This window comes from Cyclopterus lumpus, chromosome 19, assembly GCF_009769545.1.
Source record: "Cyclopterus lumpus isolate fCycLum1 chromosome 19, fCycLum1.pri, whole genome shotgun sequence".
NCBI classification, from domain to species: domain Eukaryota; kingdom Metazoa; phylum Chordata; class Actinopteri; order Perciformes; family Cyclopteridae; genus Cyclopterus; species Cyclopterus lumpus.
This window is the reverse complement of record NC_046984.1, coordinates 13,296,619-13,310,311: the sequence shown is the minus strand read 5'-3', so window position 1 is coordinate 13,310,311 and position 13,693 is coordinate 13,296,619. Positions and strand designations below refer to the sequence as shown.

General features: G+C 41.9%; 3 protein-coding genes across 3 annotated transcripts; 2 read left to right on the top strand and 1 right to left on the bottom strand.

Annotated features, from left to right (window-relative positions):
* Nucleotides 1-507: 507 nt before the first annotated feature.
* On the bottom strand, nucleotides 508-2,481 carry bccip (BRCA2 and CDKN1A interacting protein). Its single transcript, XM_034558846.1, has 7 exons — nucleotides 2,290-2,481; nucleotides 1,840-1,914; nucleotides 1,660-1,740; nucleotides 1,478-1,564; nucleotides 1,178-1,365; nucleotides 801-966; nucleotides 508-715 (listed from the first exon to the last, which is right to left on the bottom strand). The coding sequence occupies exons 1-7, from the start codon at nucleotides 2,425-2,427 to the stop codon at nucleotides 545-547; spliced, it is 906 nt and encodes a 301-aa protein (XP_034414737.1). The 5' UTR covers nucleotides 2,428-2,481; the 3' UTR covers nucleotides 508-544.
* Nucleotides 2,482-2,808: 327 nt separating this feature from the next.
* On the top strand, nucleotides 2,809-5,606 carry uros (uroporphyrinogen III synthase). Its single transcript, XM_034558847.1, has 10 exons — nucleotides 2,809-2,861; nucleotides 3,344-3,426; nucleotides 3,526-3,609; nucleotides 3,711-3,807; nucleotides 3,997-4,071; nucleotides 4,455-4,529; nucleotides 4,641-4,724; nucleotides 4,860-4,945; nucleotides 5,024-5,122; nucleotides 5,226-5,606. The coding sequence occupies exons 2-10, from the start codon at nucleotides 3,364-3,366 to the stop codon at nucleotides 5,346-5,348; spliced, it is 786 nt and encodes a 261-aa protein (XP_034414738.1). The 5' UTR covers nucleotides 2,809-2,861; nucleotides 3,344-3,363; the 3' UTR covers nucleotides 5,349-5,606.
* A 123-nt stretch (nucleotides 5,607-5,729) lies between these two features.
* mmp21 (matrix metallopeptidase 21) lies at nucleotides 5,730-10,150 on the top strand. Its single transcript, XM_034558844.1, has 7 exons — nucleotides 5,730-6,132; nucleotides 6,258-7,179; nucleotides 7,813-7,952; nucleotides 8,037-8,178; nucleotides 8,336-8,593; nucleotides 8,694-8,866; nucleotides 9,767-10,150. Exons 1-7 carry the CDS (start codon nucleotides 5,980-5,982, stop codon nucleotides 10,070-10,072), a joined length of 2,094 nt encoding a protein of 697 aa, XP_034414735.1. The 5' UTR covers nucleotides 5,730-5,979; the 3' UTR covers nucleotides 10,073-10,150.
* Nucleotides 10,151-13,693: the final 3,543 nt, after the last annotated feature.

Sequence of the window (13,693 nt, the reverse complement as noted above, 5' to 3'; positions counted from 1 at the left end):
ATTAAGAAAGCAAATGATTGTCAAGACATGTAGATATAAAGCATTTATTAAAGAAAAAGATCTACAGAGATGTTTACTTAGAAAATCCTCAGACATTTGCATTCTGTATGTTCCAGTTCATTAATCCAGATAAAATGTGTGAAAATTGGCTTTTTACCAAGTTGTGAAGGGGAAATCTGGAACTGCTATCGATTGGCCACATTATAGAACTTTACCGCTCAGTAATTCAATTTAATTGCAAATTACACAGCCCTCCACCTGGGGAGACTGGACTCCAAGCTCACACATCAGTTGTCAAACGCAAGATTTATCATATTGAATTGTCTTGGTTCATAAATCTTGTTATAAACAAGTCTTAACAACCATGCAGTATTTCTATTTCATATTCACAGGACAACAATTATATTTCTGCAGTAGTTTCTGGCACTACTGTAGCTGATGGTACCAACATATCTTTATTCTACACTCTCAAGACTATATTGAACAATTTCCACAAGCCTGAAAGTCTTCCGTTTCCACAGCCGTCATAGTTTATTGGTTTGGTTCACACAGTTAGGTATTCTTTGAGTTTGGTCATGATAGCGGGCATTCTGTCTGCTGGTATCAGCATCACGGTCCTGAAAGGTTTCATGGGTACGTCGTCGAACGACCACCTGCCGCTCAAACAGGTGTCCGTCTCTTCCTGGACCGAGTAGTGGAACTTTATGACGGCTTGCTGCAAGGAGAATACAGACGATGCTTAAATCTGTTCATGAATACAAATAGCTTACATTTATTTGTTCTATAAAACTTGATGTTACCTCATAGAAGAATTCCTCCTCTGCATTGACAAACAAGTATTCCTCTTTGGGAGCTCCTCCTCTGGCTGGAATACTCTTTGCGTCTTTGCAGGTCTTGCTGATCAACAGACAATAGTGACACTTCCCACTGGGCTTATTTGTCCTCTGAGCTTCCTCCAGTTCTTCCCTGCAGGACAGAGAGAAATTCAATTTATTTTCCTGCACATAACATTTAAAAAAAAAAAAAAACTAATTTTGTTTCGACTCCAAACGAGGATGATTATAATGGTTCTATTCTAATAAAACACCCTGCCGTTTTGCCAAATTAAAATGTTTTATTGTTCCCTTTACGAGGCTCCATCAGGTCCAGTATCCATTCAAGACAGAGTGCAACTCACTGGAGCTGTTTGTGCAGTGGGAGGGCGATCTGTGGGGGCACGTTGATGAAGCGCTCAGTCAGCAGAAGCCCAACAGGCTTGCTGGCGTCGTTGAAGATCTGCTCTAGCTCTTCCGTCACACTGGGGGTAGAGCTCTTCTCACACTGATCCACGATCAGCTCCTTCAACTCCTCAACACATTGCACATCCTGCAAACAGGAAAATGACATAAACTCTGTTCATTTTATTTATGTACACACATTATCGGAGCCCCCAAAAGCCAACTAGTCCGTAAGGTACGGTGTGCGCCAGTGGTGTTACCTTTCTTTCTGTAAGGTTGAGCAAAGTGATGAAGCCAAATACTTCATCAGGGTCATCATCGTCGCTGTCTTCTGGCACCTCAGCTTGCTGGAGCAAAATGAAGGGACAAGTAAACACATGTTAAGAGCTGGAAAAACAATAATAAAACCAACTGTAAAAATATGAGATGAGGATAAACTCACCTTGATGACACTTCCAATGTGATTCTGTTGAATGATGAGGTCTGTCATCTCGGAAAGATTTACATGAGCCTTCAGGAAGAGCTGAATCCAAACACAACAGAAGTGAGTACAAGCTTACACCCAACACATGAACATTTATATTAAAAAAAAAATGATGATGATGATGATATGGTCTCACACCTGTTGTAAGAGTTTCTTAACACCATTGAAGTCGTTGTTTGAGATGGCGTGTGCTTCAAAGTCAACCATGATCTCCTGATAGCGAAACAATTACAAAGTAGGGACCAGTTAACAACATAAACCGGCCTGCACATGGAAACAAATATTTATTAAAGTACTTGTGTTCATTAATAGGGTAACGTTAGTTGTTTGGCGTACTTATTGAATGACGACTAACTTTAGTTTTATTGACACGTACTATAACATACTCTCCTATGTTAGCCACAATTACGTAACGTTAACATTCTTACTTAAATATGACATTACAGTTTGTACATTAATGCTACTCTTTTAAATCCTAGTTGCGACAGTAAATAAAGCTAATGTCGCGTCCCGTTAGCTTTAGCCGACAGCTTAGTTAGCTAACTAGCTAGCTCGTAAGGCCGTGCATGGCAGTTCATGTTCTGTTACCTCATTGATCTCCTCCTCGGATTCCCCGCTGTCCTCCCCGGAATCACCATCATCCTCTGGATCCTCATCGGAGCTGTTTTCACTTTCCTGTGGATTTTTACCAAAATCTATTGCTCTCTTCTTAGCTGAAGAAGCCATGCTTGCAAACTAGCAACACGCGTGTCGACCGAGTGGGCGGGGCAACTGTTAAAGTGCAGTTCGCAGAGAGCGTATGAGGAAACTGTGAGTCTGAAGCCGCCATTTTGGCCCTTAAATGAGCACGACTTGCCACTTGCCGTAGCAACCTTCGGAGCCGCAATGTTGTCTAGTCGCCCTTCGCGAAAATGGAATAAACCATTTCAGAAAAAGGGGACAGAAGTGATGTGAAATGTGCCTAAACTACTATTGTTCCGTTATAAAAAGCTAATTAAAGTATATGGTTTAATAACAAACTTTAGATTCGTTGGAATAAATAATATTTTTTCAGAATTAACTAGATTTCTTTTAAAGTTAGTAAAATATGAAATGTAATGTTTCCCCTTCTTGACCATGGCGGAAAGTCGTTATGCACTCAGCGGTAGCGACAACTCAAGGTACAAGAATATCGTGTATTATTCTATATTTTAGAGTATCCGTTGTCATTCACATCATTGTACAAGCAAGCAAGATAGATGAACCGCTTATTGTCACAAGGCATTGCGAACAGGATCTAATAAGGGGGGCGGTTACTAGCTAGCTAAAGTCATCATTCAGCCTTGCTAATGTAAACAACAACAGAAGAGAACATCAGCCACATTATAGCTATTGCAACATACGTAATACACGAATTCAAAGAGAAAGTGTGACATTATTGCTTTTCATTTTCTCCTCGTGTACAGTCCAATAATCGTGACTCAACAGTATTGTTATCGGCAGGTTGCATATGACAGTTTTAAGGCGTAGCTTGCTGTGCCTTCACACCCACTGCCCTCAGTGTTTTTCGCAGTTTTGGGTGGCCGGGTTTTTGACAGCAGCATTCATATTTCACCCTGGTTTGATCTGCTGTATTGTCCCCTATTTATTTATATTGATCCAGCGTTTTAAGGCCTTGCCAAGATGCATGTGCTGCTTCTAAAAGAGCCTAGAGATGGAGAGTCTGGACCTGATCCTTACATTAGGGTAAAGCACTTGTTTGTACTTTGTTCAGATGTGTATTTTCAGCACAGCTTTGCATTTCTCAGAAAATATTGACAGGAAGTTCTTGTTTTGATTCCACAGGACCTGGCATCACATGGACATAAAGCAACTCTAATTCCCGTGCTGTCTTTTAAGTTTGTCTCATTAAACACTTTGTCAGATAAGGTAACTTCCGTTATCACAGTATTACATTAGTATTTGCATCATTCATCATTCATGTACATATGTATTGCTTTTTGCACCAATATGTCTTCCTTTTTTTACAGCTTTTCCAACCAGAAAAGCACGGAGGTCTTATATTTACCAGTCCGAGAGCAGTGGAGGCTGTGAGGATGTGCTTAGAAGCAGAAGAAAGAAGAGAAGGTGAGAAAAGGAGTTGCATTTTATAATATTATTGTTGCACCTTGCACCTCGTCGATTCATCCTCTGAAAACACGTGCTCGGTTAAGTGTCTTGTGGGTTCTGTTTCCTGTGTTTCTTGGACTGCAAACTGAAATTTGAAACCACTTCCTTGATTTGAATGTAAGAATTTTTCCCGAATTATTATTTCAGAATGGAGCAGCTCGGTGAAAGACAAATGGAACAGCAAGTCCATCTATGTGGTTGGGAAGGCAACTGCTGAATTAGGTGAGTTATTGTCACATATGAAGAAAAAAAAAACAGAAAAGAAAACATAAAGGCATTTTGATTAACTTTTGCTAGATTAATGCTAATTGTAGCAGTGTAAGACAAGCACCTGGTGCCGACATAAGTGTGTGAGGTGATGTTACTACCCTCGGCCATTTGGAAATAGGACGTACACAAGTGACAGTTTGCTGCAAGGTGCAGCACCTGCCTGACGTGTGCTTTACCTTCCTTCTTTAGTGCCACTTGGTCTCTTTGTTGTCAGTTAGTTGTGTATTTAGTAATAGGAGCAGTTGAACTGAATTTGACTTAATCCTTCATGTTAAACATCCAGTAATGTGTTGCTGATATCAGCAGTCCTTTCTCTGTACTTTCCCTCTGCACAGTACGGAGTCTGGGTCTGAACCCTTTGGGCGAGGACACAGGGACAGCAGATGTCCTATCACATCTTATCCTTGAACGTACGACATGACTTTATACTCCCACATTCTTCACACTTCAGTTTAATGAAACCTTTACAGTTGTTCTGATAACTAATATGACCTTATACTTAATTCTCCTCGTTTTCATAGGAGAGGACACAAATATTCTACCACTTTTTTTCCCCTGTGGCTCAATCAAAAGAGAAGTCTTGCCCACGGCTTTAAGGGGAAATGGTAAGCGTTGTCCCCTATTGTGCCTGAAGATCTCAAGATCTCAAGGTGATAGAAGTCCCACTGGGGCTATACTAATTATAAAATAATAATTGTGCTACCTTCATCACTGCGGGGTTCTCTTTCTTTTGTTTCCAGGAGTGCCCCTCGAGACGCTGACTGTCTATCAAACAGCTGAACATCCAGATCTGGAGAAAAATCTGAAGAACTATTTCACAGAGCAGGTAAAGCCCCACTCCTTCTGCATTTTACAGAGGGCTTATCTACATGTTGCAACTGTTCATTTGTCTGTGCATTTACAGGGCACTCCAGCCAGCATAGCGTTCTTCAGCCCATCGGGAGTGAAGTTTTGCTTAGAGGTGGTACGGAGGCTGTCAGGTGAACAGCTGAATCAAATAAAGGTCAAGCCTCTTCATAGCCACACACACAAAACAATGCATGAATCTGCAGTGCTTAACAGATCTCCGGTGCCTCTGACAGTCACCTGAACTTCTTTGTTTCCAGTTTGCAGCCATAGGGCCGACGACACAAGACGCTATGGCAGCAGAAGGCCTGTGTGTCAGCTGTACTGCAGAGAAGCCAACAGCTGAGCACCTGGCAGCAGCGATAGCCAAAGCTCTACAGTAACCACCTCCAGGCCGCCCGCAGCCCTTGAATTCGTCTGTCTTTGTGTATTCTGTGTTATTTATATGAATTGTCATTTTTTCTGTTATATTTTTACAAGATTTTGTCTATCGGCTAATTTGCACTGAGGGAAAAAAAAGTACCTTTTTGTGCCATAGGAGCCTCAAAAATGTAAGTGAATGTAATATATATGTTCGGCATGCTCAAGAAAGTCGATCCATCTTGTGTTTTGGAAAATAAAGGTCGGTCAATGTGATGTCAGACGGAAGGTTTGGTTGGTGGTTATTTATTGTAAAACACTCAAGTGTGTGCGTTTGCGTGTCCTGTTCAAAACAGGTGTTGGCAGAAGTCGTGTCCTAAACCGCTATTGTCCACATGAAAGTGAAGGCGCTAACCTCATTCCACAGGTCAACAACAGTCCATTTAAAACCAGTGGAGCGTGTATAACACATCCATGCAATTCAATGAAATGAAGCAGTTGGAGACCGTAAAGACAGGTTTACTTTTCACACAAAGCTGATGGAAGTGGGATACCTCCAAAGAGTCGCACCTTGAGCTGGGTGTGGAGAAACTATAAAGGACTGTGGCTTCGTACTCTTATATAACTTAGTTACCTGAGTAAACCAACGCCACGATGCTGACTTCTATCCAGCTGATGATTTTGCTTTTTTGGACCAGCATTAGCTCAGCTGATGCAGAGAAACTCTTCCACAATCGGGATCATTCTGATGTGCAGACCCTTAATCCTCACCAAGCTGAGGCGATATCAAACAAATACGCAGCAGAGGTAAAAACATCTTAGCATTTTTACTAAATGCTCTCTCCCTTTTTCAAACTTCAGCATCTTTGACATTAGACATTTTATGATTGATTGTTGTAATCGCATAATGTAAACCCCATGTCTTCTTATAGCTATTTCTCTCGAGATATGGATTCATCGAGCCAGTGAACTGGGAGGAGGTGCAGTTTGAAGATTCAGGCACCTCTTTTAACGACGACTTCTCGGGTGACCTTCAAGACGTGATCCAGGAGGGAACCTCACATCACTCACGGGACGCTCCTGAGGATGACGACCACGACAGTCTAACGGAGAGTCGAGTGTTCATCTCAGCTCTCCAAGAGTTCCAAAGGGTATCGGGTCTGCCTGCCACAGGTGTGTTTGATGAGGCCACCAAGGTGGCGATGAACAAACCGAGGTGCGGGGTCCCTGACAAGGAGATCGACCCGGGCGCCCCTGCAGCACCCGAGAACAGCAGCGCCTTCGATACTGAAAGCAGTGCGAGTGACACTTTAAGCAACACCGACAGTAGCAACACGTTAAATAATATAAGCGGCGACGCTTCTTCTTTTGTTACCGCTGACGCCCTCGAAGATGACACATTCAATGTTAATGACACAGAAAGTGTTCTCACAGGCATTTCCAATGACACCGGCACGAATTACACAGACGGCTTGAGCTCATACGATCACATTTTAAATGACACTTCTCTAAACGGCTCGCACGACATCAACATGGACGGTCGAGTGGTCGATATCAGGGTGAACGGTCGTCAGAGCGAAGCAGTGCGACGGCGGAAACGCCAACTCGCCACTCTCGTGGCCAAAAGCAGGCACAGGAGAGATCTGAGTGAAAGCGGTTACATGGCCTTTTCCAAGAGGGTGTTGAAATGGAGGCTGATAGGAGAAGGATACAGCAGTCAGCTGTCCGTTGAAGACCAGAGGTACATCTTCAGGCTGGCCTTCAGGATGTGGAGCGAGGTGTCTCCCCTGGAGTTTGTTGAGGATAGGCGTTCTCCTCTGGAGGATGTTGATATCAGGCTGGGCTTTGGCACAGGTAGGTCGGACCCAATACATATGATATGCATTACATATTTTAATTTATATTTCATCAATTTAAGTTAAATTGGGTTTTATCAAAGTAACAGAACTGGAAAAAAAAACAGGCAATATAGGCAGATTGCATTCTAACCATTCATCCAGACATTTCTAAACATTCCTCCAAAAGGAAAAAAAAAACATGGGGCATTCCCATAATGCATGCATGTATACAATATATATTATCTTGATGAAATTAGTGAAAGTTTCACATTATATTCTATTGCTACTTTTTGTTTCAAAATAACATCACTTGTTTGTGATGGTTAATCTCTTTTATCAAAGTAACATCCTAAATTACAGCACAGAGGTTCTTCACTTATTCACTTAGTCAGATAGTTACTGGAAAAACATAGTTCATATGTTATATATATATACAAGTTGTGATGTTAAGAACCAGCATATTTCAGCTCTAATGGCCATCATCAGTGTTCCATAGAGCTGGTATATGTTGGTCTGGTACAAGTATGCTTTGTATATCTTTAATGCACTATATTTCACGTGAAGTACCATCCAAGTTTTTATTATAATTCACACCGAAACCAGTGCACTCTTCTTTTTTTTTAAACTCATGCCACTATATTTCACACAGGAAGGCATCTGGGTTGCAACCAGAGGTTTGATGGCACTGGTCAAGAATTTGCTCACGCCTGGTTCCTGGGTGATATACACTTTGATGACGACGAACATTTCACCGGCCCCAATGCTGGCAGCGGGATCAGTCTCCTCAAAGTAAGCACGGTCGAGAGAATCACCTGATGTATAATGCAAAAAGCAAATAATGGAAATAACAAATATTTATTTCCTGTCTGTTAGGTAGCAGTTCATGAGATCGGCCATGTTCTGGGTCTCCCCCACATCTACAGAGCTGGCTCTATAATGCAGCCCAGCTACCTGCCCCAGGAGTCCGGCTTTGAGATGGACTGGATGGACAGGAAGGCCATACAGCAACTCTACGGTACACGGTTACAGCACCATCTCGTGGCTACATACACACACACACACACACACACACAGACCAAGACGCAAATAGGTTCAATTTTATGTACATACATACAGTAATAGATTGACACAAAGGAATATGTTTTCGACACCGTGCTTGTGTTTGAACTCAGGGGGCTGTAAGGGCCGATTCAACACAGCATTCGACTGGATCAGGAAGGAGAAGACGCCCTACGGGGAGGTGGTCATCCGCTTCAACACCTATTTCATGAGAGACGGCTCATACTGGCTGTATGAGAACAGAAATAACCGAACACGCTTCGGAGATCCAGTTGCCCTGCAGGCTGGCTGGCGTGGAATTCCCATGAACGGAGTGGATGCGTACGTGCACGTGTGGTCCCGGAAAAAAGATGCAGTTTACTTCTTTAAAGGTATAGGCCCAGCAATCAGTGCTAGCCTACACATGTAAATACTGTATGAACCACTCGCATAGCATGTCTCATTTGGTGAATGGTGTGTCTTTGTGTACAGGTGCTCAGTTCTGGAGGTACGACAATGAGAATGACCGGGCGTTCAGACAGGACCCTGAAGGTCACCGCTATCCGAGGTTGATCTCCGAAGGTTTCCCAGGCGTGTTCGGTCCCATTGACACAGCCTTCTATGACAGGAGGGACTCTCGCATCTACTTCTTCAAAAACACTCTTGTAAGAATTGAATCCTCATCTTCATCTCTTCAGTATACACGATAACTGGGGAGTTGCATACAAATCACATATATTTGTTTGAATAGTTAGAAACAAGAATAGATTTCAGGATTGCGTGAGAAGACCAATGAGGAGACGATAGCGCCAAAAAAAATATATTTGTACGAGAATATCAACTAAGGGGATTTCTACAATATTACTAGGGGTGTAAACAAAACATTAGATAGTATATCAATTTTGGACAATTCAGTTTATTTATTTCATACAGCCCAATATCACAACAATACGATATTTGCTGATATCACAACATCTGCCACAATATGATTTTAATTCAATTCAATTCAGTTGCCTGGGATCCATATGGGACAATATCATCTGCACATTTAATATAATCAGTTACATCTATATCAACTCACAATAAGCAACATGGGCCATGGGATATTGGATTGTTGATTGTTAAATCAATATATTGATCCAAATGATTTGTTATACCCCTAATTTTTACCTTAACATTAATAAGTGTGTGGCCCTAATATCTGTTTATAATTCCTAAAGTTGTGTTAATCAAAGTAGCACAAACTAATTGACATACTGGTTGCTTTCTGGCATATTATTAAGCTGCCATGTATCGTCTGCTCTGTGCAGCCGGGAACAAAAAGGCAACGAGGTACACACATAATACACTGAGTATTAAATATGTATACACAAGCAAACGTTTTGGCGAGACCAAAGCCCCAGCTAATTCATTGTTTCTCAACATTATGAGGGAACACAGTCATGCGAAACCAACCTGCATGCACTTCCTCTGTGGTTTGTCGGCGCGTTGTAATGTAATTGATTTCTATATGAGAGAGAGAGAGAGAGAGAGAGAGAGAGAAAAACAATCCTCTGTTCAAACAGGTGTATGCATTTGACGTGGAAGCCGACGGCTTGGCACGAGGCTTCCCCAAAAACATCCGAGAGGTTTTCCCTCCAGTGGTGAGCGGAGACCATCCAGATGGCAACATCGATGCGTCATACTTCTCCTACACCCACAACGCCGTCTTCCTCCTCAAGGGCGCGCGCTTCTGGCAGGTGTTGGGAAGCCGCGATCGCTGGCGCCGGCCCTTTCTGCCACGAAATGGCCTGCTGCCACACAAGGAGGTGGTCGAGCACTGGTTCGACATCTGCAACGTTCATCCCACTGCTCTCAAACTAAGCCGCTGAGGCTGCTGAGGCCGAGATCCATTAAAAAAAAAAAAAGTGTTTTTTATTGTCATATATACATGAAATTTGTCCTCTGCATTTAACCCATCCTTAATTATTAAGGAGCAATGGGCTGCTGTGAAGCACCCTGGGGTTCAGTGTCTTGCTCAAGGACACTTCGACATGCAACTATGGAGGGAGCGGGGATCGAACCGGGTACCTTCTGGTTACGGGACGACCACTTATCCCCGTGCCGATATGGACTGCTGGTTCACCTGTGGTGCATGGTGTATGTATTCATGTCGTCATATGTTGTGTCGACGTCTTCTACTTCAAGAACATATTTATATTTAGCTATAATTTATGTCCGTTGGCTTACTTTTAACGAGGTGTGTTATTAATGTTTCATCGGCTCTGCCATGTCTTTCACTCAGAGGCGCCAAATGCATACTGCCATGAAAACTATCATTTGTGATGCTATACTTATTTATGGATTGTTTTTACACAGACACCTCATTTCTAGTCACGCTGTTGAGAAATTGCTTTAAAAAAAAGGGGATATTTATGCAAGAACATGTGAAATAATGTCAAAGCTCACAATATACATATTGCGAAATATAGAGTGACACATTGGACCTATGTCTTTTGAAGAAAGCTGTGTAAACATTTCTGTATTATTATGCGTGTATTAAAAATGGAAATTTATTCAGAAGACTGAGAGTGATTTCTTGGTGAACTTATAGATGGAAGCATCATTTCTTTTTTTCTTTTTAAGGAAATGCTACATATTGATTTAAAATGTTCATCATCAGAAATATTATACACAACGGATCAACATTCATCCAGATTCATCAATTTTTACCTCGTATGCACAACATGATACTAGGAGGGATACATGATGATGATGGAAATGTATATGCACTTGGTCCCATGGCCTCTTGTTAGATTTTGTCTGATCTCAGCAAACCTGCTATGAAATTATCACTTCCCTCTCAATCAACTGCAGCAACTATAATCTATAGCTGGAAGGAATATCGAGTCAACTTTATTCATATCACAAATCACAAATTTGCATCAAGGAAGTCATGATTTTCCAAAAAGATCCCTTGATGCTCTGATTCATCTCTAGCAGTGCAACAAGCTTCCGGTCCGACCTGGCGGAAAACAACATAAGCTTCATCAATAAAAACCTGGAGCGGGTGGAAACTAGTGATTTGTTTCTTTCAATTCCTTTCTTGTTATAAAAGGTATATGGTTAAAGATTTGCACACAATCAATCAAAAAACACCTTATTGAAATTAGGATTGTAAGCAAAAAATGATTGAAAAAGCCAATCCCTTCCTTTTTATGCTGTTCCATTTCGTATAGTAATCATTTGAGCACGGTGCAGAGAAACAGACATCGATTCTGTAATCAATATGTTACTTGAAACACTCTTATTAATTCCGCTCATTTTAGGAGATTAAGCTCCTGGTGGGCTCCAGATAACTAGCGCTGTGCTCCGGGCGCTCCGTAGGCTATATTCATAAATTGAAGTAGAAATCAATTATAAGCACAGGAACAAAATGTCACGGTAAGTGGGGCTACAGAGACTGGACGTCATGAGATGGGGAGGCTGCTCTTCTGCGAAGGCGTGACCGGCGTATACACATAAATCTATCCATGTGCATCTTTTTCTGGCGTCAGATATAATATTCCTTGTAATTTTCATCTCGGAACTAAATACCAATCGGTATCGTGTCTGTGCTTCCTGGTTTCAAGTCCACTTAAAACAATGTAAAGATTTCTTTTTTGTTATCACACTTTTTGCCAGGCAAATCATCCCTCCGAGAATAAACACATGTCACATTTGTTTGACTTTAATATGCCACGTGTTAGTTACTGCAGTATATTGCCATCTCAGCAGGAAAATATTGATAAACTAATATTGAATCCAGTCCATAAGAAGATGCAGTGCAGTGGAGGTTCGTTGTGAAGCCTCACACATCTCCATGCCACCCTGGAGTCCCCCATATTGAGAAATCCTATAACTCCATACAGTTATTCACACGTGTGAGTCCCCGGCTGCCGCAGTGCACGGCTCAATGATCTGTGCTTTTGTGCTCACTGTGCTGCCATTGAAGCTCCCATCCCTACACCCCGGGCCTCTTTTGGATGCGACTGAGATAAATGAGATCAGTCACGCTGATGGAGCCTGAGCTGCTTGCAGCCTCAGAGAGATACAGAAACCTGTGTCATGGCACAGGAATCCACATGGGAGGCACTTCAATAACAGGAGGATGGGACGGGAACGGTGCCTGCAGCACATCCATTTATAAGAAATCTCCCCAAACTCTCTCGCCTCATGTCTGTCTCGGAGCAGAGAGTAACACACAGGAATCAATCATTTCCGTGTCCTCCAGTAATGTGTCTTTGTGTGTGCCCTGGGATTAGATACAGTAGTTGCGTTGCATTTGAATGTGTCCTGAAGACTCCCCGTCTGCGAGCTCCTCGGCTTTAAAGGATATTCATGTCGTCCCGTCAGCGATCTCTGGAGGTTGACTTGATGCTGAGGAGGATGATGTCACTTTCAATGTGTTCCTTACCAGGATTTCCCCTGTGATGGAAAGGATGTCATTTTCCTCTGTGAATCGCCACATTATTTTTTTTAGGACGGGGGTGTGTTTAATAGTTTCAATTTATTGTACGCTGGAGTTATGAATGACATCGTTCATCGTAAATGTACATCATATTCACACAGCACTGTGGACATCTTGTGAGTGAGTGCAGTGGAAAAAGAAATAAACAATTCCATTTACTTCAAGAGCATTCAGTAGCCATTCCCCCAGCACGCTCGTCCTCATCCTTCACTTATGATGATTCAGCAACTGAAATTTTTTCTTATTGTCTTTCCGCCGTCTTTGAGTAGCATTATAAGGTCGCAGTACATGGTGTGATGTGTTAGTAATGCACTTCCATAAAGTCGGGGGACTTGTAGGAGACAATTTAAAAAAGAGTGGTCCAAATTAAAGCAGCAGAGGCTGAGATACCCTAACTTTTAGCATCATATATGTTCCAGAAACAAGATCCTTCACATCCCATAATGCAACTCGAAAGCGATCTTTTTGTAGCACTCCCTATGATGAATGAGCTGATCTTTATAACGGGACCGTTTCATAACTCACAAACAAAAAAAGGATTTAGTATTAAAACGTTAACGTTAACCAATATAAAGAAGAAGAAGAAGACAATATCTTAAAGATTGGAGACAGAGGAGAATTAATCTGTGCTTTACATAGTTTACACACCTGCACTTTGACAGGCCATATATTAGCATCTACACCTACTGTGAAGTCTGGTACCACAGTGTTATTAAAATGTAAATGTAGGGAATACATAATATTGTGGCTTCAAGCATGCTTTATGCTCCAGGAAAAGGGGCCAGTAGAGGGCGACCTCAACACATAGAAGCGGCTCAACTAGTCCTCAGGACTGATAACCCACGATTGTCAATTTACTACACGATTGGTTCTCATTTTTAAAAAGTATTTGAGTTTTTCCACATGCGTATAGGCATATTTTGCATTACCCCACACATGTATTTGACATTTTGAATTAGTCTGAGATGCAGCAGGGAACAAACCTCCATGCGTGTTGTGTTCA